The sequence below is a fragment of the Fulmarus glacialis genome, unplaced genomic scaffold (assembly GCF_000690835.1).
Source record: "Fulmarus glacialis isolate BGI_N327 unplaced genomic scaffold, ASM69083v1 scaffold20259, whole genome shotgun sequence".
Lineage (NCBI taxonomy): Eukaryota > Metazoa > Chordata > Aves > Procellariiformes > Procellariidae > Fulmarus > Fulmarus glacialis.
The window spans coordinates 3,132-28,648 of NW_009231673.1; the positions used below are offsets into that span (position 1 = coordinate 3,132).

Here is a 25,517-nt window from a genome sequence, read left to right on the forward strand (position 1 = left end):
AAAACTTACTTTAAGGAAAGAGACTTCTAGCTTTAACTCTTTACTTTAAAAAGGCTTATTGGTAGATTGATGCTAGGAAGGGATTTCTGTGCCTGAATGTGGGAGTTTGGTGGAACAGATCATCTGGAGTGATTAACTTTTTAGAATATTTTGGCACACTAGGACAGGTGAAAGGTTGGCAGACAGATATATATTTATCCTGCCAATAAAACGTGCTGCAAGCTATCATTGGTCTGTAAGTTATTCTTAAACAAATTGTTTGGACTGTAGTGTGTATTGCACAAGATACAATATATCCAAGACAAATCTTTGTTGTTTTACAGTCTTAAAGTAAAGCGTATTTCTTAAAACTCAGAAAAGCCCAGAAATTGGATTCTTACAGAAAAGAATCAATTAATATTCTTTAAAAAAAAAAAAAGGGTAGGGGACCGCGACACACACATATTTAAGAAATTTATATGCAAATTCAATAATAAGTGCACCTGAATAGTAAACTCTTGGCTGCCTTGCTCTAAGAGGCAACAAGAATTGGAGGGGAGGAAAAAAAACCTAACTAAAACCTAAAAAAACTCCACAAAACAAACAAAAGTGAAAGTACACACAGAGCTTAAGTTATATAGTAAGTTTGGGGTTTGGTTTTTGGTTGGTTTTGGTTTGGTTTGGTTTTTTAATACTGCTTGCTGTGATTTAAACTCTGGGAGATTTAAGGTCTCCTTTGCTACTTTGTTTTTACTTGTTGCTTATTCTGCTGGTGCTACTGAATTAGCGAGGAAAAAACTGGCTACATAGTAACATCTTGTTTCAATGGAGATTTTCACAACTGTCAAAAAGTAAGTTGTCTGGTAAGTATTATTCAGTTAGGTTTTTAAATACATTTTTAATTGTTTTTCTTTCAAAAAATATTTCAGGCATATGGCTCTGGTTGTGACATTGTTATTCTGGCAAATGACTTTGAATGTGTGCAAATAATTCCGGGTGCTAAACATGGAAATATCCAGGTCAGTTGTGTGGAGTGCTCCCAACGACAAGGCAGGGTAAGGATTTTAATAAATTTGTGTAGAATTTTTTAAAAATTGCAATACTCTAATGAAATAATTAAACAGCAACATAATACGTTAATAGTATTTATGAGTTAATTTCATGACAAAGATCAGTTTTTACTGATCTGTAACTTTCTGAGTAACACCTCTTGTGTTACTAGGAGAATTGTTTCAATTTAATAGTAATTTTGGGGGAGGGGAAGGGAAGGGGAAGCAGGAGACATCTTGTAACAATGTTTTTTATTCCTTTCCAGGACCTGCAATAACAGGTCTCACAAAATGTGGAAATATGTGTTAGTTACAGTATAGTATCAGAACTGGAATGGTACTAAAATTATTGTTATTGGCTCCATTATTGTTATATGTTCATTTAGCTAAAGAAGACATGGATAAATCATTCATGTATACATATATATACACACACATGTGCATGTGTGCGTTTGTGTGTCCTGCAAATTAATTAATTAGAAATACTTTATTTTTCAGAAAAGCTTAGGCATGCTTAACGTGTTTAGAAATGCTACAGCATGAGCCATCATAACTGCATGGCCCTTTGACTGGCTATGTGGTTTTATTTTTAATCCCTAAACAATGCTAAAGAGACAGTTTAGATTACTGAGAAGAAAGTACTTTCTATGAGTTACGGTAGTACACTGAGCAAATTTTGTTAGTCAGTTGTCACTGCCTACTATTATTAGCTAGTTAAAAATTGGTTGCAGTATTGAGAAAGCCCTAGTTAGGATTTGGGCAGGTTTCGCTGGCAAGGCCCCTGCACTGCAGCAGTGCAGTCCCAGTAGGACTGGAAGAGTGATTCCAGCTGCACAGGTGGCCCCTGCAAGATCACCAGGAACCCCTGGGCGGTTCTGCATTCAGGACTCTGAACTCACATTCTGTTCTTTTCTTTGGGAGTATGTTCTTGCAACCTTCCTCCCGAAGAGGAAATAAGATTTCATAATAAATGTTGTGAAACTTTTACATAATTTCTGTATTGAGGAAACCAAATCCTGAATGGGAAGAACGTAAACAGTTTTTGTTTTAAAAATCTTATAAGGAAGAAAAAGGATTTTTAAAGATAGTCAAAAGTACTCAATAAGCATATGAGGATTAGGAACATGACCAGATAAATTCCTAATAAAGACCATTTTGTGTATGGAGGTTTCTGTGAAATAAGTGAGTGAAAGAAATTGAGGGGTTCAGTGGTAGAAGTACTTCAGTTTTTCCATTTACCCTTTGTCTCCCCTCAAAATGTATTTAACTGTTCAAAATAGAATTACATTTCCTCCTGTTTCTTGTAATTATTATTTAGTGGTACAAAATGGAATCTGGGAACGCACTGAGATCCAGACACTAATAATTAATTTATTAGTTAGCTGTGAAGTAGACAGAACGTGAGCAGAAGTAGTGAAGGCATCAGTTTTCCCTTATGCCTTAACAGTAGTTACCCTAGAAGAATATATTAGATCTGACTGACAGTGTTTATCCCACTGAACAAGATGTCTTCCTTACTTAGAGTTAAAATCTTAAAGATGGGCTTGTTCAGAAGTATGTATTTCTCAACTTCCTTAAGAAAGTATACCTATAACATAATTAATGACATTTGCATTAATTTCACTTTTCTTGAACAATGGCGCATAGAAAAGGTACTGGAAATTCTTTAGCTATTTTGGAATACTAAAGAGCAGTTACACTTATCTCCTAACCTTACATTTTGAGTCTTCAATTTATTTTTTTCCCAGATTGCAGCATCATATGGAAATGCTGTTTGCATTTTTGAACCGCTTGGCATAAATTCTCATAAAAGAAATTGTGTAAGTATGTATTTCATGCTTGTAATTTTGTTTAGGTTCTTAGAAGAGGCAAAAGTCTGTCTGCCAGTTATTATTATTATATTACATTGGCACACAGAAGACTAATGGATAAAAGTTTTCCACCATCCATAATAAAATTGGATGGGTAGAATCTTCCGCTGCACGAACTGGGGACTGCACTCCTCCTAAGTTCACATCTTGTTTTCGGATGTCATACTAGAATGACATGGTGACAAGTTGGTGTTTCTTTAACTTGAAGAGGTCGTCAGATCTGTGGTACAGAAATATGACTTAGACTTGTATACGTGTACCCAGGCTTGTTTTAACATCACAGCCATGGCCGAGCACTCAAGCATTAAGTATGTTCTCAAGCAGGTTTCACAATCTTTGTTGCATCTATACAGCCATCCCTTACATTGTTATAAATGTACGACCTAACTAGTTTACAGTTTACAGATACGTTTGTATGTGTGACAGGTCCAGATCTGGTTCACAGGGCACTCTGTGATGCATTTAATTTTTATAAAACAATTAAAGAAATTATTAAAACTAGATTCAGCAGTCTTCCACGGGGTCCTGAATGTTTTTGCAGCAGGCTTAAGAGCAATTTCATAGAGAAAGAAAGAAATACTGTTACCTTTGTATTTTGCTGTGGGAATTAATCTTTTACTGTTTTTAAACTACAGCAGCTAAAGTGTCAGTGGCTTAAAACTGGGCAATTCTTCCTCAGTTCTATGACTTACAACCTGGCATGGGATCCTCAAGGTAATGTGAAGTTTGTGAAGTATTTGTTCAACATCTGTAGTTAAGAGAACTTGAACACAAATTATTTTTATTGTAATAAAGTGAGAGCATGAATATGGAAATTTTAGATTATTTGTTCTCAGACAGTGTTGTGTAAAATGTGAGGCTATAGTTAGCATTTGTGAGGATGCTGTGCCAAGTGCTTGAGTCTCTTATGCAATATCTTAGTTTGGGAATCACAGTGTTAAGTTGCTAACTGAATTAAATTAACACTAATAATCATTTAAATAGAATTTTATCACAATTAAAATCAGCAATGTACCCGGACACAGATATTTATAAGATGTCTAACAATGTGTATTTATTTGAGATGTGAATGGCTATTTAGCGTCTGCAACATTCATTGTTAAATATGATTTATCATTTGAAGTCACCAAGAAAAACCTTGATGTTCTTTCTTAAAATGTATTGTAAATTCAAAATGTTTTAATAAAAACAGCTGTATAATATGATTGAATACCCTATCATCTTTAAAATAAACTTCATAAAGTTGAGTTTTCAACCTGTTTTGAATAATTCTCAACAAAATCTGATGACAGGCTTAATCTTTCAACATACATACATCATCTTGGTTTCTCAGCTCTGATATCACTCACTTTCAGGTAGCAGGCTGCTGACAGCAACTGACTTTTTGCAATTGTGGGCCCCCCCATCTAGTGACATTCTAGAAGAAGATGAAGATGGTGATCCTGACAATCAGATCAAAGATGATAAAGTTCTCCCAGTTCTAAATGACTGGAAATGTGTCTGGCAGTGCAAGTGAGTGAGATAATCTTTATTTTAAGACAAATTGCAATGCTACCTCATATATCAACCTTATCTTCTCTCCAAAACCATATTTTAAAATGTGCTTTTAAATCAGCTTAAAATACCATCAAATTCAAACAATGTAAGTTACTCCAAATAAAAATTCCTCACTTTTTCAAGTGACCTATCACCACATAACCTAGTCAAAGGCTTACCCAAACTGTAGCAATGTATCAAACTGGCAATGTATCAAAATTGTCCCCATTTCCTCATCTTTGAAAGTAGTGCTGAGATATTGGATGAGACTGAATAGAGGAGCGGTAGCAGGCAGATATGCTACACTGATAAAGATGAAAGCTGCTTCCTGAATTTTAGGAAGAGGGTCCTGAAACTCTTTTTACCCAGCTCTGTTTGAGATCCATGTTATGGAAGTGCTTCATGGTCAGCCATTTCTATATATATGCAGACTTGGGAAGCAGCTGCCTATGAACCTGTTTTCTCTTGTCTTTTTTGAAGCAATTTTAGATTTTGTGCCCACAAAGCACTGTATAGGCTGCTTTCCTCTTTCAGACAGCTGACCCATAAGCTGTAGTCACAAATAGTATCACAAATTATCTAAAAGATCTTAACTTTCATTTCTTCCTACTATTTGTCTTGGCTTCACTAGGAGTAGAGGAGCGGGTGGGACAAACTTCACTTCTGTGATCTCATTGGATCTAGCCTTGGCTTGCCATACTTAAAACAATTTATTTTATGGGCTGTTTTTCTGTAAAACTATGAAAATACTAAATATTTTGTTTCATTGTAGCAAATACTTTTTATGCTTCTGCTGTTTCTAAAGTATGCTTAAAGCAACAACAATAAAATACTAATATATTTCATTTAAATAATGAACAGTAATACTTAATCAACTGAATACATATGGAATAATACTATAGAATAAATAGGCTTTACTTACAGCTTAAAACTTTACTCTCGTGTTTTTTAGGACTGCAGTATCAGTACATCTGATGGCATGGTCTCCTGATGGTGAATACTTTGCAACAGCTGGGAAGGTAAGGACAAAAAAAGAATAATTAAATAAGTGTTTGCCATGTTTTGCATTTGTTTGACAAAAGTAAATAAGTAATATAGAATAGTCCTGGACCATACACTCTATTGCAGTCTGAGCTAAGTTAAATTATCATCTCATGTGTAATGCTGTATTTTCATGTAATTCCATGAATTTCGGCCACAAGAAATGGGATTTAGCTCTGTACTCTTACTGTGAATATTTGAAAATCAACCTGGAAATACAGTGACAATGATACAGACTTGTGTGTATATATATATTTTAGATAAAGTATACTTAGATGATTTCAGATATGCATAAATATGTTTTTCTACTTCTATTGGAAATAATGAGGATAAATATTAGATCATTATGATAGAACACATACATTTAAACTGGTATAATATCCACACCTCAGTGGATAAATTAGAAAAGATTTTCTATTCAGTGAATTCTAGGTTCAATCATCAGTTCTTAACTTCTATTTCAGTTTGGCATATTTTTTGTCAAATTGCTATTCAAGCTAAGTTTTCAGTTAATAATTCTCTTCAATGTCACCCTCTCATATGAGTGATTCCCTTTGGTTTTCAAGTCTGGATAGGTAAGCATTTATTGCTTGCACTTAATGTTGGTTGAACAATGAGATGAATTTTAGGAACCTTTGTTTTCTTACACTTACTGAAGACAACAACTGAATCATGAGCTGCATTGTTTTATGACTAAAAACGTACTTACAAACCTTAGTAAATATTACATTTAGAATCATTGTGGTTAGAAAATCATCAAAAGATTTGCTTCATTCCATATTTCTATTTCCCATGAATATGCTTTTATATAGCTAAGAATTTGACTAAGTAGATGAGGCAGATGGTTCCAGAAGTCATTTTCTGTCTGTAGGACAGCTCTATTTTAGTTGTTTCATGAGATACGCAGCTTTGATCATAATTCTTAACAGGGCTGCCTGTCAGACTTCCTTCTTGCAGAATCTGTGGTCAGATACTGTAGTTTTTGATGCTTGTCAGGAAATACTATCTTTTATCTACACTCTCAGAGGTTTGTAATTTATTCATTTATTTACTTTATTCTGTATCTCCACTCCAGCAGCAAGTCCTGAAATCCAGGGATGTGGCATCCAGCTGTGTACAATCTACTGTTGTCATACTAGTAATGTTGTCCTTAGCTCACATCAGTATCGTCATACTCCAGTCTCCCTTATCAGCATCTGTAGTATTGCTGTGTCAGCATTTCAGTTTTGTTTTCATTAACTACGTCAGTGGTGCCCAACCATTCAAAGCAGAAAGGTAGCACAGGTTGTGCTGGTGGAGGGGAAGGTTGTAATATGCATCTGCTCCTCTATTGTGTGCCTATGCTCAGTAGGTACAGTGCTTTCCACGAAAGTCAGGCTTCCTGTGTTTGGGAACCAACAGGGACTTACAGCATGAATTGTCTCAGTGGAGAAACTGACTGTTAATGAGCTTCATATTGTAGTGTGAGTGGCAGCCTATTTCTGGCTTCTACCTTTGCAGGGAAATGGACATGAGATTTAAGCATGCATATGTGCTATGCAGAAAATGCATAAAGAACCAACAGGAAAGTAGGGGGCCAGCTGGCCTGGATGAAAAATTCCTTATGGGAGTGCAGTGTTGCTGGCAGAATATTTCTTCAGTCCGGTAACTCATTCCAGGATGACCATCAATGAAATAAGTGGTCTCAGAAATGGGTTGTCTGAAAAATTGCAAATGGTTCTGGGCCACAGATCAAGCTTTCATGAAAGATACCAGAACAGCAGTTTCCTTATTATTTGGGATTTTCTTTTTGTGACATTTTTAATTATAGCTAGCTAACCCCATGGTTTTTTATTGCTTTACCTAGGATGACTGCCTCTTAAAGGTTTGGTATCCTATGACTGGTTGGAAGTCATCTCTTCTGCCCCAAGAGAATGAAGAAAAGAAAAAATGCTCAGGGGTTGTCCACTTCTCATTTGTTTATTTGGCGCATCCTCGAGCAGTGACAGGATTTTCATGGCGTAACATTAGCAAGTACATGCCCAGGTTTGAAAGTTTTCTTTTTTAAAAAAACAAGCAAGCCTTTGATGAAGTATTTTTTAACACTTTGCTTAAAGTTTGGCCATCAAGAACATGATTACATTTCTCTGCTTATACTTTCAAGAAATAAAACATATCAACATCTTCCCTGTATTACCTAGTACAATAATGATAGTCATGTTAATGGGTGAGATTTATTCTAAAATATGGTCTAAACTTCAGTGCCTTCTCAAGTTATGCCAGGAAGCATGGATGTAAGGCTTTGTCTTCATCAAATGGTGCTATGACATTGGAAATAAAATATTTGTTTAAATGATTAGCATTTAATAAGCTATTTTCTGCGCCTTGTTGTATATACTGGTGTTTAATTACTTGTTCAATTTCACTTTTCATTATTTAGTAAAATTTATGCATTCTTCACGTAGTCCAGCAAGTCAAATACTTTAGGCAGTTTCATAACTGCAGTTTTATAATAACTGTTGCATTTATCAAATAATAAGTGAAGCCAACATGGCTTCACTAAGGGCAAATCATGCCTGACAAATTTGTTGGTCTTCTACGATGGGGTTACAGTGCTGGTGGATAAGGGAAGAGCAACTGATATCACCTACCTGGAGTTGTGCAAAGCATTTGACACTGTCCCACACAATATCCTCGTCTCTAAATTGGAGAGACATGGATTTGACAGATGGACCGCTCGGTGGATAAAGAATTGGCTGGATGGTCGCACTCAAAGAGTTGCGGTCAATGGCTTGATGTCCAAGTGGAGACCAGTGATGAGTGGCATTCCTCAGGGGTCGGTATTGGGACTGGCACTGTTTAACATCTTTGTCGGCAACGTGGACAGTGGGATTGAGTGCACCCTCAGCAAGTTTGCTGATGACACCAAGCTGTGTGGTGCGGTTAACACGCTGGAGGGAAGAGTTGCCATCCAGAGGGACCTTGACAAGCTTGAGAGGTGAGCCCATGTGAACCTCATGAAGTTCAGCAAGACCAAGTGCAGGGTCCTGCACATGGGTCGGGGCAATCCCAAGCACAAATACAGGCTGGGTGGAGAATCGACTGAGAGCAGCTCTGAGGAGAAGGACTTGGGGGTGTTGGTTGATGAGAAGCTCAACACGACCTGGCAATGTGCGCTGGCAGCCCAGAAGGCCAGCTGTATCCTGGACTGCATCAAAAGAAGCGTGACCAGCAGGTCAAGGGAGGCGATTCTCCTCTTCTACTCCGCTCTTGTGATACCCCACCTGGAGTACTGCATTCAGCTCTGGGTCCCCAAGATAAGAAGTACATGGACCTGTTGGAGTGAGTCCAGAGGAGAGCCAAGAAGAGAGGGCTGGAGCACCTCTCCTATGAAGACAGGCTGAGAGAGCTGGGATTGTTCAGCCTGGAGAAGAGAAGGCTCCGGGGAGACCTAATAGCAGCCTTCCAAGGGGGCCTTCCAAGCCCCCCATGGGGGCCTACATGAAAGCTGGGGAGGGACTTTTTACAATGGCATGCAGTGATAGGACAAGGGGTAATGGCTTTAAACTGAAAGAGGTTAGATTCAGATTAGATATAAGGAAGAAATTCTTCACTATGAGGGTAGTGAGGCCCTGGAGCAGGTTGCCCAGAGAAGTGTTCAAGGCCAGGTTGGATGGGGCTTTGAGCAACCTGGTCTAGTGGAAGGTGTCCCTGTCCATGGCAGAGTGGTTGGAACTAGATGATCTTTAAGGTCCCTTCCAACACAAACCATTCTATGATTCTATCAATAACCATTCTATGTTCACACGCACTTTTGCCAATAATCTATGGGTTTATCAGCATGCCAAAAATCATTACTGATACAAAACCTTTACTTAGGGGAGAGGCAGAAATTTGGATGAAACAATAACTACTAAATACTTGTATACTCCCCTAATTTCTGCTGTGTCCGTAGGGCTAATTTAATTACATTGGGTAGTAACCTTGATGTGTTTATTGTTAGGGGTTTGGTCTGTAATGTGTTACTCACATCGTGTCTTGATGGCATCTGTCGGCTGTGGGCAGAGACGTTGTTGCCAGAAGATACTCTTCTTGGTGAGCAGATCTGTGAAACTAGCACTTCCAGCATTTCCACCATCTCTCAATCTGGAAAGCAAAAGGACAAAATACAGCATGCACTAGAGGTACAAGAAGATACTTATTTTGTCAAATTTTTATTTCAAGATTCTTAAAACTTAAGTATTAAAAGGATGTAGAACTCTGAGAATGTATATTATCTAGTTATTATAAGCATAACAGAATAGTGTGAATTATTTCATATGTTTTTGAAGTCTATTACTAAACACTGAAGAAGTCAGAGACTTTGCAACTCTGCACCCAAGCTCCATGTACTTAAAACTCAATCTACTTTTTCTATAGCTAACTAATAGTGATGGGAAGAGACAATGTTTAATATGGAATAGTAAGTGATGGTTTCATTCTGATTGGGTCTGAAAGTCTGTAATTATAAAAACAGTTGAAGCCGTATATAAACTCTTTTAATTTTTAGTTACCTGATTTGATAATTGTATTTCCAAAAGATGGTATTATGGGGCTCTTAAATTTCAGTGGCAGTCGTATCAAGTTTATTTCAAGTTTACAGTGAAAGAAAACCTATCAATATAAAAACAAGAAAACAAAACAAAAAAACCCAACCACCCTACCATTCATTTTTAGACTATTACAATCAGACCAAGTTTTTACTTGTTGCATATCATGACCAACAACAAATAGGGAGAGTGGAACCAAGTATGCTTTAGGCTGTTGAATCAGTTGTGCTCTCCATGTGCTCTCAGCAATTTTTAGTTACACAAAAATAATTCATTATAAAATTATATTGCAAAGGTTACTGCTTTTAGATTGTTGTAATCTTGTTTATGAATGTTACACAAAATAGTGTGCATTTTTGTGGTATTGTTGGAGCAGATATTAAAGGAACTTTCAGAACATTCTTACAAGAGCTTTGCCTTTGGCCAGAACTGATGTACACAAGTGTTACTAATCTTTGTTGAAAACTATTTAAAATAATCCTTTTGAAATTAGTCTTCACTTCTTAGGTAGAAGGAAGTTAAAAAGCTTTAGGCTTTATATAAATGTGAATTTTTACCTTACAGTTTTTTAGTATTTCTTAATTTATTTTTTATAACCATACCAGACAATTCACCATTTGAAAAATATGAGGAAAGGACAAAGGAGATCTTCAGTTCTTGTTACCCACACAGATGTATTGCCAGATCAACAGGGTACTCATGAAGTTCAGCGTCACATTTCACATCATGCAAATGCACTTGGTCACTTCCATATAGCAGCAAGCATCAACCCTAATACAGGTGAAATACAACCATTTATTAAACTGCAATAATATATTTGCACAAAATGAAAAAAAATAAATAAAGGGGGCTGAGATGCACATTCTTTGCTTTGCCTAATTGAATACAGGGAATTTGTGGGAAGACTCTTATTTCACAAGTCTGTTACTTGGCATAGAGTTTTGTAAGACAAATAAGGCTGAATTTATTCTGAATACCTTCAGCACTTTTAAAAGCCAATTAAATTCTTTGCTCATCAGAAAGCAAAAGAACATAAATTTCAAGTCTGTCTGGTGTTTGATTGTTGGGTTTTGGGAGGCAATGGTATATGATGAATAGAGTATTTGGATCCTACGGAATATAAAGTGAATGAAAAAAAGCTGTACCGGATTTTTTGGCAGGAAACCAGCTGCTTTTTATAGAATAATGCAGAATATTTTAAACAAGGAAAAGATTAAAGAGCAATCATGTGCCTTACCTAAAATCTGTACATAAAATGACAACACTGCAACATAGGAAACTGAGCAATTAGAACTGTTGAGTATCATTTACCATTCACAAAAGAATCAAGTTTCATGTAAATTTATTGATGATAAAATATCTTTACTTTTTTTTTAATTACAGTTGCATGTAGAAACTTGATCTGCATCTTACCTTTTCTAATCTTACAGGCACAAATTATGTTCTACCTAAAATAAGTTATATGTCTTACTTAAGAATTCTGTGTATATATATGCGTGTGTGTGTATATATGTATAAAAGATGAGCAGTTTAATATATAGCTTTATTATTTGTTTAAAAATGTCCACAGATATTCCATCAGTCTTGGCTGGAACAGCTTTTAATATAGATGAAGGAAATGGAGGCTTCGTTGTTCACTGGTTGAATAATAAAGAATTTAATTTTACATCCTCTATTGAAGTATTTATGCAGCATCTAAGAAAAATTTCTGAACAAGAACTAGAACAAGATTTTGATGTTGAGGTTGAAGAGGAGGAAGAAATGGAAGAAAAAGAGAGAGGCTTACACATGAAATTAGATCATGGTTAGTAATATTGAGATACGTAGCATAAGAATTATTTTGAAGCACATTAATGCAATAATTAATGCAATTATTTAGCACAAGAATTATAAGTGCTAACATTATATCACTAATCTTAAATACATAGACATTTACAGCTGAAATTTTGGCTGCTGTAATTATGGCATGAAAAATTCAATTATGTACTTTCTGTTGGAAAGCAATAGTGATATACACAGTGACAGAGAAAGGTAGCTTTTGTCTTTCGTTTCCATTTTGGATATATTCCACTGAGCTATGAAATTATGACTAAGACCTGCTCTCTATTTACCTTACAATCTGATTGCCAGCAATGACATACCAATTTATGGCAAGCTTTAAGAAGGGTTGGACATAGCTCCATTTCAATGCAACTGCACTATTTCCAGTACTGGCAAGATTTACATCTTAAACCTTAGATCACTCAATGATCCCAACTGTAGCTGTTTACAAGGGAACGGAGGGATATATTTTGAAATTAGTGATGGAAAACATATCCTACCAGAAATACTTTACATGGCTGTAGAAGGGTCACTTGGCCAGTAAGAATGTGTAAAAATAAAAATCTGTCTAGAGAAACCAGTAAGACCAATTAGCGACAGTAAACTGATGATACATTGTGTCATTTATAATACTTAGGTTCTTAAAATCTAGATTACCAAAGCAGTAAAGTGTGATAATTCTTACTGAACGTGCAATACATACTACTTCATCAATATTCACATAGCATATATTTCATGATTACTTTCCAAATACAAAAAAACCCCACATTAATTTGGAACCAGCATTCACATAAAATATGTGATTTTATGTAGTTCACCGGAATAATCTTAGGCAGGGCATTACTTTAAGTATCTGGATTTTTATGGTTGTATTTATTATTACTTGTATTGCATAGTTAGAAGCAATAGTCAAAGACCAAAGCCTCATATTTTTGTGCAGACAGACCAGAGAAAGATGTTTCTGCCCTCAGTGTGCATGAATGTTCTTATCAGGTAGTACTGTTAGCAGATTAAAAAATATTGTGTTGTTTTGAATAGAAACCGATAGGGAAATCTTTGCAATGGATAAAATGGCACATTTTTCTCTTGCAGACTTGTCTATAGATAAAGAATCAGAGACAGGGACTGGTACAGGCTCTTCAGAACATGAAGATGGAGAAAGAGAGGGAAGCCCCAAAACATCTCTTCTAGCAGGCCCACGCATGCCTCTTCCAACAGTTTTGTTAGATCGGAAAATTGAGTTGCTCCTAACTGAATGGAACAGAAATCCAGATATGCTTTTTACTATCCATCCTATTGATGGTACATTTTTGGTGTGGCATGTGAAATATTTAGATGAATGCACTCCAGGGATCTTCCGACAAGTTCAGGTATTGTATATTTGAAATTGTTTTATTATTTATGATCTTAATCAACGATCATTGTGTCCTTTCTTTTATATCTGAACATCAGTATGAATTTAATTTTAAGTACTTCCTGTGAAACAGCTAACATTTATTCAGACTTAAGCTGGATTGTTATATTCTAATTTTTTTCTTTTTTTTTTTTTTTTTTTTTTTTTAGGTTTCATTTTCGTCTAGGATTCCTGTTGCATTTCCATCAGGAGATGCTAGTTCCCTTAGCAAAAATATTATGATGTATGCTTGCCCTGTCTTTGTAAAAGATAACAGTAATGCTGTACATCAGAAGACAATGGACTTTCCAGATAAGACTCTAGCAAATAAAGGACCAAGCTTTGCCCAGGACAGTGCAAATGTGAATATAATTTCTCCCATAGTAATGATGGTTTCCAAACATATAGATGGCTCTCTAAACCAGTGGGCAGTTACTTTTGCTGATAGATCAGCTTTCACTACTGTGCTAACTGTATCACATAAATTTAGGTACTGCGGTCACCGTTTTCATCTCAATGATCTAGCTTGCCATTCTGTTTTACCATTACTGCTAACATCTTCTCATCATAATGCTCTATTAACTCCTGAATCAGACAGTTCCTGGGACTCTGACAGGATAAACAGAATAATGGATCCTATTAAACATGTAAAAGGTTCTTCTAGGCAGCAACTTAAAAATGCAGCAACCCGTACATTCCATGACCCAAATGCAATCTATAGTGAGCTGATTCTGTGGCGTGTAGACCCTATAGGACCTTTATCATACACTGGAGGAGTATCTGAATTGGCTCGAATTAACTCTCTTCATACCTCCGCTTTCTCTAATGTAGCCTGGCTTCCAACACTTATTCCCAGCTATTGCCTTGGTGAGTATACTTAGCATGTTTCCATATAGAGTTAACACTGTGAGTCATAGAATTAATTTGTTAAAATAAATTACTATTGTATTTGGAGTATATTTATATTAACTTTTCAGCAATTTCCTTGTATTATGTAAATTAAGCATTTTTATTTCATTTGAGGCTAAGCTACTTCAAAAAATTTCCTCTGGTCTGAGTGTGTCTGTAGTTACTGTGGATCAGCTGACATTCAGTAACTTCTTTGTGTGAGTAAGCAATCATCACTCACAAAGAACAAGACGATCCCTTTCCTCAGTGCTTTAGGCAGCTTCACTGAGTGTTCTCTGCATTGACATGGTATTAATAAGGCAGATATTCTGATGACTTAGGCATCTGGGTTGTTGGCCACATACAGCTGCAGGAGGCAGTGGGTTGAACAGAACTAGTGTTTGGACCCCTTGAATATCTGAATTATTGGGAAAGATTTTCAGCCAAAATTTACAGTATCAAAATCTTTTAACATGCTGGCTAAGAACTCTGCTTAGAAGATCCTGAAACAATACTGAAATTCTTCAGGCCATCAGTGGTTTACAAAAGCCCAGTTAGAATACAGAGTATTTTTAAAGAAATAAACTACATTAACTTACAGAACTGCAAACAATACTTTTTCAGAGGTCAGGCAGTACAACATCTGATGTGTAATGCCCTAGGACAATTCTTCAGTTTTTCTATTTAATTTTAGGGCTTCCTATTGCAATTACGAAAATTGTCTCTACAAATGTTATTGTATTCAGATACTTATTTTTGAATTATCATAAAGATGCTGTTGTAGTAGTTGTCATCTTTGTATACAGTACTAAAAATGTCATTTGTGCTGTGAATGTAACATTAAATTTTATACTAATAATGCCAGGCTATTTTATTATCCTAACGCCAGTGTGTCAGTGCAATGATTAAATGGGTGTCAAAGATGTTGTACAACTTCAAAAATCCTAAATATGCTTAATAAATGCATGACATATCTTTGATTTAAAATAAATCCATTTTCTCTGCTCACGTAGTAACATTCTGTGCTGTCTGAATCCCACAAAGTCTTCTAAACACAAATAACTAGCTGCTTCCCTCTTAAAATGTAAGAGGAAAACGTGTATCAGAATAGAAAACCTTGTGTCAAGCCTGTTCTATATACTGTAGAGATGCAAAAAAGACACTTACAGTTTTTCATGTATTATTCACTACTGCAGATATATTTCTCCCTCCGCTTTTATATCTGCACTTTCAACTGGAAGGTAGAAGGGAATATTCATAGAGGTTAACTTTATCCAAAGAGCCTAGAGACAGTAAACAAGGAAAAAAGCTATAGCTAATACATCTTTTCTGAACATTTACCTTAGACTCCTACTCTAAATCGTCTCTGACAACCTAGGGAAGCTAGAGTTAGCACCTCCTTAGAGGTGACAGTGAAGAGAACGTAACCATTTTAAGGAATGGCAGCGTTCCCTTAGGTGTATTACATACTGTTTTTTGCATGTGTGAACAATATTTGTAAACATATATGAATTCTACTTAGATTATTCAACTTTTATGAGGAGTTTCAGTTACATAAATGAGCAGAAAGAGTTATTTCGAAGTTCAAATAATGGTGTTTTAATGCACACATTTGCTTCAGCAGTTTTTGAAAATTATATTAGAAACATATTCAGATATTGTGAAGTGGATTGTAGTAGACTACCTGATGCCATTTGACTGCCATTGATTTCTTTAACTATGAAATTTTTGTGTTTTCTATTAGGTACATACTGCAACTCTGCTAGTGCTTGCTTTGTTGCATCTGATGGCAAAAACCTGAGACTCTATCAAGCCGTTGTAGATGCACGAAAACTTCTAGATGAATTATCTGACCCTGAATCATCTGTAAGTTTTATGTAGCAATGGCTTGAAAATATTAAAATGAAAGTAATTTGGGTAACTTTTTTTTTCCCCTTCAGTGGTTTGTCTTCACTTAGTTCCGTATAATTTTTGTGCCATTCCGTGTATAGGATCTTACACATAATTGCATGTTTTGCAGCTGTCTGTAAACATTAGCAGACAGAAATGCAGCTATTACTGCTAAAAGTGGCTGGGCTGAAACAAAATTTCCCTGACAAGTTTCCCCAACCTGTAGCAGGTGGGGAAAGGAAAAATAGGATTTCTTTCTTTGTCTAAGTGGGAAGGTGAAGACAGAAGAGCAAGACTTAGGGGTACCTACCTAAGTTACATCTATATATGAGGAAGGGCAGAGATAATGGGGTAGGAGGGAATCGGCAGGTTATTGCCAAGGGTAATATTAGCTCTTTTTTTTTTCTGTAATAAGCAATTTTTTCTTCCTTTTTTATCTTTCATTTCTGTGGCTTTAAGCAAAGTAAAGCCTGACCTTGCACTGTTATTGTACAAAGAAGCCCATCTTTCCTTTTTTTCCATTCTTCTGTTATTTTATAAGCTGTCATGCAAGATAGAGCCTGTCAGTATTCAGATCAGTCTGAAGAATCTGTTCTAGGAGCAATGATTGTGAACATTCCAGCAAAAATCAACAGAGCCTACAATTTATATACAGACTGTACTGATTTATTTTTTTTATGTGTTGTGACAAAACCTGAAACTTTAAACAAAAGTGAAGCAGTATATTTGAGTTTCTCATGGCACAGATACTAAGTTACATTATGAAAGGATAAATCTTTAAATAAACAACATTTAATTTCCATAAAAACTGGTGTGCTATCCCCATGAATAGCTGCAGACTCACAACAGTGCAAATGTCTTGATAAACGCATTATTCATAAGTGCCAAAATGACAACTGGAAGAAATCTGTTACAGTTTATGCCTACAAGGAAAATTAAAGCATAAGTTTATTGTAAATGACTGCAATTTCCTTCTGTCTGAAGGAAAAATATACTAACTCTTCTCATTTTGCTCTGTTTTAGAAACTTATTGGGGAAGTGTTTAACATTGTGAGCCAACAATCTACTGCTCGACCAGGATGCATTATTGAACTCGATGCAATAACTAACAAAGTAAATATATGGTTAACTCTTTAAGGGTATCAGATGAAGGTGTTTAATAGCTTTGTCTGTTAATTAACCTAATCTGTTGAAAAGAGGTAAAATGACATTTCTCTATGGTGGTAATGACTGCCTTGAATTTTTGTGAATGTTGGGATACCTTGAACGTCAGACAACTTTCTTTCAGCTGCTAGGAGCTCAAATCCCGTTGTTGGAGTGTAACAATATTTTCTAAGCATAAATCTTGATGAAAACAAAACTTAACTAATGACATGTTTACAAACCATCATAATTTGAAGGAAAAAAAAAAAAATCCCCCCCAAACCCAAACAAACAAAAAGATGAACAACATTAAAAAAAACCCAAACATAAAAACTAGACCTAACTGTACCAAAATGTAGGAATCATAGCTATGTATTGACTTCAATTTTTTTGTCTGTCTTGTAAGACAATTTTTTATCTGTTAACTAATACAGCTATACATTTCAAACAATGAGGAGGTAGTATTATTACACCTTGTTCTTACTCATGGTTAATTTTTATCACACATGTTCCAGTGCTGTTTTCTGTTAGGAAGCAGCCTGTGAAAACAGTGTGTTTTTACTATTTCTTAATTAGACATCTGGATGTTTTTGACATATATAAAGAAGTATTTCTCTGTCAATAAATTTCCATGTCTTTTAAGTATTCATCACATAGGATCTTCAATTTTAAGTTCAGATTTACAAAATATTTTTCTAGAATTTTTTATAGATGAGTACAGGGAATACCCTCTTTCCATGTTTCTCTGGGAAAAGACGGAGGGTGTTTTGCAACATGAAAACTTTGCCATCACTGTCTTTGGGGGATATGTTTTTCCTTGCCTGCAGGAAAGGATTTCACTGCCAGCAGCCTCCTTTGTAGAGAGGTAGAGGTACTGCAAAGAAATCTGTTGCTGTCAGGAAGGACAGCTACTGAGGTATCCGAGAGAAGGAAAATCTGCAATTCATTCCCGTTTTTAGATTTCCCAAGCAATTCACTGCAGACATGCCTTCCCACTGAAGAGAGATAAAAGTCTAAGAGTTCTTTTGGTGTCATTTATTCAACACCAAAAGAATTAAAAAACAATCAGATACTAATTCATCTGACAATAACTGCAGCAAAAATGTTATTACAGAATGTGTCTAGCATGGTAGATCTCTGAAATTATTTGAATATACAAACAATAGGTTCTAGAATATGCTGCTCTTAATATAAGAGGAAAATGCTTAGTTTTTCTGATGCATTAAAATAATTTCAACATTATAAAAGAAAGTGATCCTCATCGGTAACTAGATTGCACAAAAGAAATAATTGCATTAGTACAAAATGTTGCTATACTGTTCTGGAAGTGTAACTATTGCTTAATGTTTCAGTGTGGCTCAAACACACAATTGCTTCATGTCTTTCAAGAAGACTTCATTTTGGGATACAAACCACATAAGGAAGATGTGGAAGGGAAGGAAACTGAGATATTTTTCCAGCCATCACAAGGTATAGCATAAAAATAACTAATACGAATGAAGTAGGTACCAAAAACATTCTTAAAGAATACTGAAATCTAGCTGGCTTATGCTAGTTTCCTTTTTAATGAGAATCTGTAGAATTCAGTAAAATGGCTATGTCATGTTTCTCATATGAATTGTTGTTACGTAGTAATGGCATTAAACGAAGGCATTCTAATTTGTTTAGAGTGAAACATCTTAACTTATATGACAAATGCTATTTTTCAAAATGCTGTATGTTATATTTAAAAATGTGTACAAAAGAGAACAGAAGTGTATTTTCTGCATCAATATGTAGTTCCAGGTGATAAGGTGAATATATCTGACTTCCAAGTTAATACAGTAGAAAGTAACTGGGGAATTTGGTAGTAGACTTAAAACTTTAAAAGAAAAAGGAAGAAAGCACGCAGATGGAAAAGAGTCTTTGCAATCTAGCAAAATAGTTCAAACTGACTGGGAAGGCAAATATATCTAATAAATTAGATTTGCCACTAATATGCAGGTTGTCTGTAAGTCAGTCTATCTCTTTATTTTTGTAATTCTTCTGTAGCCATGAGCAAACAAAATGTTGATTAAAAAAATGTTATTAATGGTATTGTTTGAATATTTATACTGTTTTATAATCAAGCAATTTCTTTCAAAGAGGAGAACAGGTTTTTACGATCAATAATTTTTAGAGAGTCTTCTGTTATTAAAAATTATTTATGTTGAATGTAAGCTTCATGATAGTGATATGTTTAAATTACAGGGTATCGTCCACCACCTTTCTCAGAAAAGTTCTACCTAGTAGTAATTGAGAAAGATAGTAATGGCTGCTCTGTTCTTCAGATGTGGCATCTTCATCTCAAATCTGTGCAAGCCTGTTTAGGTGAGTGAGTGACTGAATTTTCTTAGAGACAGACGTTTCTTTCATAGTATTTAAAATCAAACTTAAAGCTTGGTGGTTTATTTTAAAACAAATTGTGTCACCTTTGTCAAGCAGAAGCCTTAAAGTCAGGAATCTTCAGAATAACTTACCAATGCAATAGAAGCAGTAAGATTCCTTACAAACATTATTTGCATTCTATACCAATAGCAATATAAAAATTTGTTGATAGGGTGAGTAATGTACTTAAGCATTGGATTTTTTATTTTAAACTATCAGTATTTCATAACGTTATGGGTATCCTAAAACAAACAGCCACAGCATGCAATAAAACTAACACAGCTTGAACATGTCATATAATTATTTTCTGTGTATCTTAAGCACTGCTAAAAAAAATAAATCTGATTATAGGATATTCATGCCTTGTCCTTACTGGTAAACAATTTTTTTAACACTGTTGGCAATTTTTTTTTATATAGCAAAACCAACTGAAGCTACTTCATTAGAGAATAAGCTTAGTGTACCTGAGCAAAAGACACTGGATTCTTCTCCAGATATATCACCTGGCATAAGTCCCATTCCACGATCTTCATCAATTGCTAATCTTCAGACTGCTAGTAAACTCATTCTGAGCTCCAGACTTGTGTATAGCCAACCTCTGGATCTTCCTGTTGGTGTAGAAGTAGTAAGAGCAACTCCTTCAGCAGGTAAATTTAACTTTTTTTTTTTATCCAGTTGGTCCACTAATTTACCTCGTAGTTTATAGGATTGTATCCTCTCAGCCTATCACATTCTGATTTACTGATACAGGGAACACGGGACTAAAAAGGCTCTCTCAAATAATTGTGTCCATGTCATGTTACCCTTCCATAAATGAATCAAGTCCCCACAGGAAAGCTATTCCTGAAACTTATTGCTCTAATAGTTGGAAACTCAACTTATAGTCTTAATTTATTAATGAACAATTTATACCTGCTTGTTCATCTGCCAGCATTAATGTGTTGGGTATATATGCTTTTTTTTACCTGATGCACTTACACCTTCTCCTGTCTGTCTGTCTGTGTCTCCTGTCTTTTTTTTTTTTCCCCCCTTCCCTCTTAGGTTTCATTTTGGTAGGCTACATGAACCTAATCTTAACTTCCTTAATCTCATCTGATTAAGGCTTTGTATTCCTCTCATTATTGTAACAATCATTCTCTGAATTAGTTCAGTTCCAGCTTATCATCTTTGAATAGTGACCAGAAATGCAGATGATTAGTAATGTTCAAGCTGCAAGACTGTTATCAGTCTTAATACATTTGCCCTTACCCAACTCCAAATTAGAAAAATAATGCCAGGTTGTAAAGTTCTTTATCAGTAGTTAGACAGTGTTACGTCTGCCTTATTCATGTAGGCATTCTATTTTGTATTACTAAAAGTAAATATGTTTGTTCTGACTTCAGGTCACCTGAGTTCTTCATCAATATACCCAGTCTGCCTTGCACCTTATTTGATAGTAACATCATGTTCAGACAACAGAGTGCGGTTCTGGAGATGTACCGTAGAGACAGACCTAAACAGCAAAAATGAAGAAAGGGAAACATATCATTGGAGAAAATGGCCTTTAATGAATGATGAAGGAGCAGACAGCAGCAGTACAGTGAGCATAGTAGGAAGGCCAGTTGCCGTCAGCTGTTCTTACACAGGACGTCTTGCAGTAGCATACAAACAACCCATACAGCATAATGGTTTTGTTTCCAAAGAATTTTCCATGCATGTTTGTATACTTGAATGTGAGTCTACAGGAGGATCAGAATGGGTTTTGGAACAGACAATTCATCTGGATGATTTAGTTAAGGTTGGAAGTGTACTTGATTCAAGGGTCAGCGTAGATAGTAATTTATTTGTTTACAGTAAATCAGATGCTTTTTTGAATAAAGACAAAGTGCCCAGTATCAAGCATTTGGTGCATTTGGACTGGGTATCAAAAGAAGATGGTTCACATATATTGACAGTTGGAGTTGGTGCCAACATCTTCATGTATGGAAGACTTTCGGGAATTGTAACAGATCAAACTAGCAGCAAAGAGGGAGTAGCTGTCATTACTTTACCACTAGGTGGTAGCATAAAACAAGGTATAAAGTCAAAGTGGGTGTTGCTTAGATCAATTGATTTGGTATCATCTGTAGACGGCACTCCTTCACTGCCTGTTTCTCTGTCCTGGGTGAGAGATGGTATACTGGTAGTGGGAATGGATTGTGAAATGCATGTTTATGCCCAGTGGAAACATGCTGTCAAGTTTGGTGATGGAGAAAGTGATGTTTTTACTACTGAAGACTCAACAACACAAGATCCACTCAAAACAAGCTTGATAGTGAAGAAGACCAGTGTAATTGATGGGGCAGGTATTGTGGATGATGTCTTTGGCACTCCAACTGTAATTCAGGATGGTGGCCTTTTTGAAGCTGCTCATGTTCTTTCACCAACTCTACCCCAGTATCATCCAACCCAGTTATTAGAACTTATGGATCTAGGTAAAGTTCGCCGAGCCAAAGCCATTCTATCGCATTTAGTTAAATGTATTGCAGGAGAAGTTGCAATAGTTAAAGACACAGAAGCTGGAGAAGGAACTGGTCCTAAACGCCATCTTTCTCGCACCATTAGTGTAAGTGGTAGTACTGCAAAGGATACCATCACAGCTGGAAAGGATGGTACTCGAGACTACACAGAGATAGACTCAATTCCCCCACTGCCACTGTATGCGCTGCTTGCTGCAGATCAAGATGCCACTTATGTTTCTGAAGAAACTTCTAAAATACCTCAAGGCTCTGAAGATCATACTAAGAGAAAAACAGAGGATCAGTACTCAGATCTATTCCAGATTCAGCCTGTAACAACTGAAGACTTTATTGATTTTGAGCCTGAAAAGAGGGAGAGTAAATCCAAAGTTATTAATCTGTCACAGTACGGTCCAACTTACTTTGGTCGAGAACACGCAAGTGTCCTTTCAAGCCACCTGATGCACTCAAGTCTGCCAGGCCTCACTCGACTGGAGCAGATGTTCCTTGTAGCTTTGGCAGACACTGTGGCCATGACAAGCACTGAACTAGATGAGAACAGAGATAAGAATTACTCAGGTTAGTAACTGACATATTATTGAATTAACATTCTTGTTCTTCTCAGCAAAGGTAAACTTAGTCCTTGGGTATTTTCTGATAACAAAGCTGAAAGCTACATCAGTTATTCAGATTAGATACAGTAAGAAAGAAAAACACTTAAATCTCTACTTATATTTCATACATAGTAAGTAACTTGTAGTTCAGGTTCTCAGCAAGTTTAGAAACATACATTCCTCACACACTGCATGTGTTAAGTTGTTTATATGCCTCTTGTAGTCACCTGCATGTTCAAAACTCAGTATTTTATATTTCACAGGAAGAGATACCTTAGATGAATGTGGCTTACGATATTTGTTGGCTATGCGCTTGCACACCTGCCTTCTGACATCACTCCCACCTCTGTACCGAGTTCAGCTGCTTCACCAAGGTAATTTCTTAAAGCAAAATATTGGTGTCATTTGATCCACTTGAACTGACAAGATCTGGTTATGTTTGATTTATAATATTATGATATTTCTATTATCTGCATATTCATTTTAGATTATATCAATTCCATTAAGGCCCTTATCTTGCAAAGGCTTAGTATAGGCTTCCCTACGTGCACTATGAATAGCAAAAAAAGTATAGCTCTAGAACAGAAGAAAGATTCTGCCCCATTCTGTTTGAGGCATGAATAAGTTTCCCAGCTAGATACCATATAGATTTGTATATATATTTCATTGTTTCTACTGGAGGATTGAAGATGCTGCTTTACATGAGCACGGCTTTATCTTACCTTAAAAATTATTTTATTATTTTCATCACCGCAGATTTTTTCCCTTGCTCAATCTAAGTAAATGCTGTTGTGAAATACAGGAAAGAAAAGCTGTTACCACCTAAACAGCAGATAGAAAGGTTTCTGGCCCAGAATGGGTCTGCCTCTGCAATAATATTTTTCCTTTAGTCTTCCACCGTATAACTCTAGTACATATATGAACGGGGTACTGGAAAATGATGGAAGAAGCACTGAGGAGAGGACATCTATAGTGAGCAAAAAGGTATTTCAGCTGTTCCTTTAGCAGCTCTACTTCCTGTTGAGGGAAACAGTCTCACTCAGATCTACCTAACTCTTGGGTTGGAGATCCCACTTTGCATCTCCGACATATTCCATTTGCTTATTAACAAGTCTTAATCTTCTGAATTTTATTATCTTGTGTTTCTCTTTAGGCCTATCTACTTGCCATTTTGCATGGGCTTTTCATTCTGAGGCTGAGGAGGAGTTGATCAATATGATTCCTGCTATCCAGAAGGGAGACCCACAGTGGTCTGAATTAAGAGCTATGGGTATTGGTTGGTGGGTCAGGAATATCAACACACTCCGAAGGTGCATTGAGAAGGTACTTTTTACTGCTTACAAATTATAGTTACGTGCTGTTAGGTATGCCTTAACAGATATGCACAGTGACTTGTATATAGAAGATTCCTTTGTGCTCCAGCCCAGCCAGGAGACTGCGTAACTAGTTTTTTCTATGCCAACTGATATTGGCAGTTCTGGCTTACAAATTTTGTTGTTCAATAGTAAGATATAATACAATTGATCTAGGGAAAAGCCATTTCTGAAGCACCTAATTTCTCCCACACACACATATTTTACAGTATGTTAAAGATAATATTAAGTACTCTATTTTAAGCAGAATCTTGTTTTCAGATATATGCGATAGTATATATCTGTAGATTAAACAGGAAATTATACTTTGAGTTCAGTTGGGTTTTATTTAAGAAATAAATATATCTAAAAATATTAGTCAATAAAAACTGTATAAAGGGTCTTTTTGCAAATTTTTTTTTTTTAAGGTAGTACTAGAGAACATAAAAGATCTGAACTGCAGGTAAATGCAGGTTTTACTCTTCTGAAGAGTCACAAAATTACTATTTTATAGAAAAATGCATCTATATTATGTAAAACCAAAATAACACCAAATCTCATTTGCATGCAGAGTTTTCTTATGGGAGGTCTAATAACGGATAAAATGCAATATATTTTTGATGCAATATATCTAAAACTGTTTCCCATAGCTACCGATGAGATTTAAATCCTTGCTTCAAGAAGAATTTCAGTTTTCTTGTAACTTGAATTTTGATGGATTTGAATAATTACTAGCTTTTTTTTTTTTAATTACAACAAATAATGCAATCTCTGAAATGTCTGTGGAACAGAAGTACTTACTAGTTTACTAAATTTTCAAGTCATCTGTTGGAAAATTACATTTCAAAGAATCTAGGAGCAAAACTTAATTATTCTAGTACTCCAAATCAAATGCAATTACATCTCTGAGTCCTATACAAAAACCAAACAGTGTTCATTAAAGAAATACTTGTATTAGCTTAAGTATACGTAAATAATGGATTGCAAGAGCAATTTCACCTAATAGTATGAGTTGCTGTAACGCTTTTAAAGAAAAGATTTTTATTTGCACATTTGTAATGTCCCACTGTGGTTGAGAGGGGTTAATATCTGCAGTAGTGCTGTTTTTCTCACTCTTAAGAACATTTACAGTGTAATGAGAGTTGTCAATATGAATAAAACATTCTGACAGAAATTACTGTTGCTTTGTAGAAATAATACATTCACCTAGACCATCCTCCCTGACAGAGAACATATGTCATTTAGCTAAAAGCAGCCTTTATATTTTCAGTAATAATAGTAGGTTTTGTTTACTACAGGTTGCAAAAGCTTCATTCCAGAGGAACAATGATGCCTTAGATGCTGCACTTTTTTACCTTGCTATGAAGAAAAAGGCAGTGGTGTGGGGTCTGTTTAGGTGAGTTCTACTAACTGTAAGTTTGATTAAATCTTAATTGAGTCAGGAATGCAAAGCAGAAGTCATTCAAGATTAGAGTTTAAATTGATGTTG

The 25,517-nt window shown here is 35.7% G+C and overlaps 1 protein-coding gene across 3 annotated transcripts in view; it reads left to right on the plus strand.

Moving 5' to 3' along the window:
* The first annotated feature begins 914 nt into the window (after positions 1-914).
* The window catches only part of DMXL2 (Dmx-like 2), a 47,203-nt gene continuing 22,600 nt past the window's right edge, over positions 915-25,517 (plus strand). For 2 of the 3 annotated variants that reach the window (XM_009584660.1, XM_009584661.1), the window contains exons 1-20: positions 915-1,034; positions 2,777-2,848; positions 3,535-3,613; positions 4,255-4,411; positions 5,388-5,454; positions 7,323-7,501; positions 9,459-9,639; positions 10,650-10,824; positions 11,615-11,848; positions 12,958-13,235; positions 13,429-14,125; positions 15,891-16,012; positions 17,060-17,149; positions 18,532-18,649; positions 19,409-19,528; positions 20,005-20,232; positions 20,968-22,641; positions 22,940-23,050; positions 23,830-23,999; positions 25,327-25,424. In XM_009584660.1, the coding sequence (XP_009582955.1) occupies positions 3,583-3,613; positions 4,255-4,411; positions 5,388-5,454; positions 7,323-7,501; positions 9,459-9,639; positions 10,650-10,824; positions 11,615-11,848; positions 12,958-13,235; positions 13,429-14,125; positions 15,891-16,012; positions 17,060-17,149; positions 18,532-18,649; positions 19,409-19,528; positions 20,005-20,232; positions 20,968-22,641; positions 22,940-23,050; positions 23,830-23,999; positions 25,327-25,424 (4,730 nt within the window). In that variant the 5' untranslated portion in view covers positions 915-1,034; positions 2,777-2,848; positions 3,535-3,582. The remainder of the gene's footprint in view (positions 1,035-2,776; positions 2,849-3,534; positions 3,614-4,254; positions 4,412-5,387; positions 5,455-7,322; positions 7,502-9,458; positions 9,640-10,649; positions 10,825-11,614; positions 11,849-12,957; positions 13,236-13,428; positions 14,126-15,890; positions 16,013-17,059; positions 17,150-18,531; positions 18,650-19,408; positions 19,529-20,004; positions 20,233-20,967; positions 22,642-22,939; positions 23,051-23,829; positions 24,000-25,326; positions 25,425-25,517) is intronic. The other variant, XM_009584662.1, reaches the window with a different exon arrangement.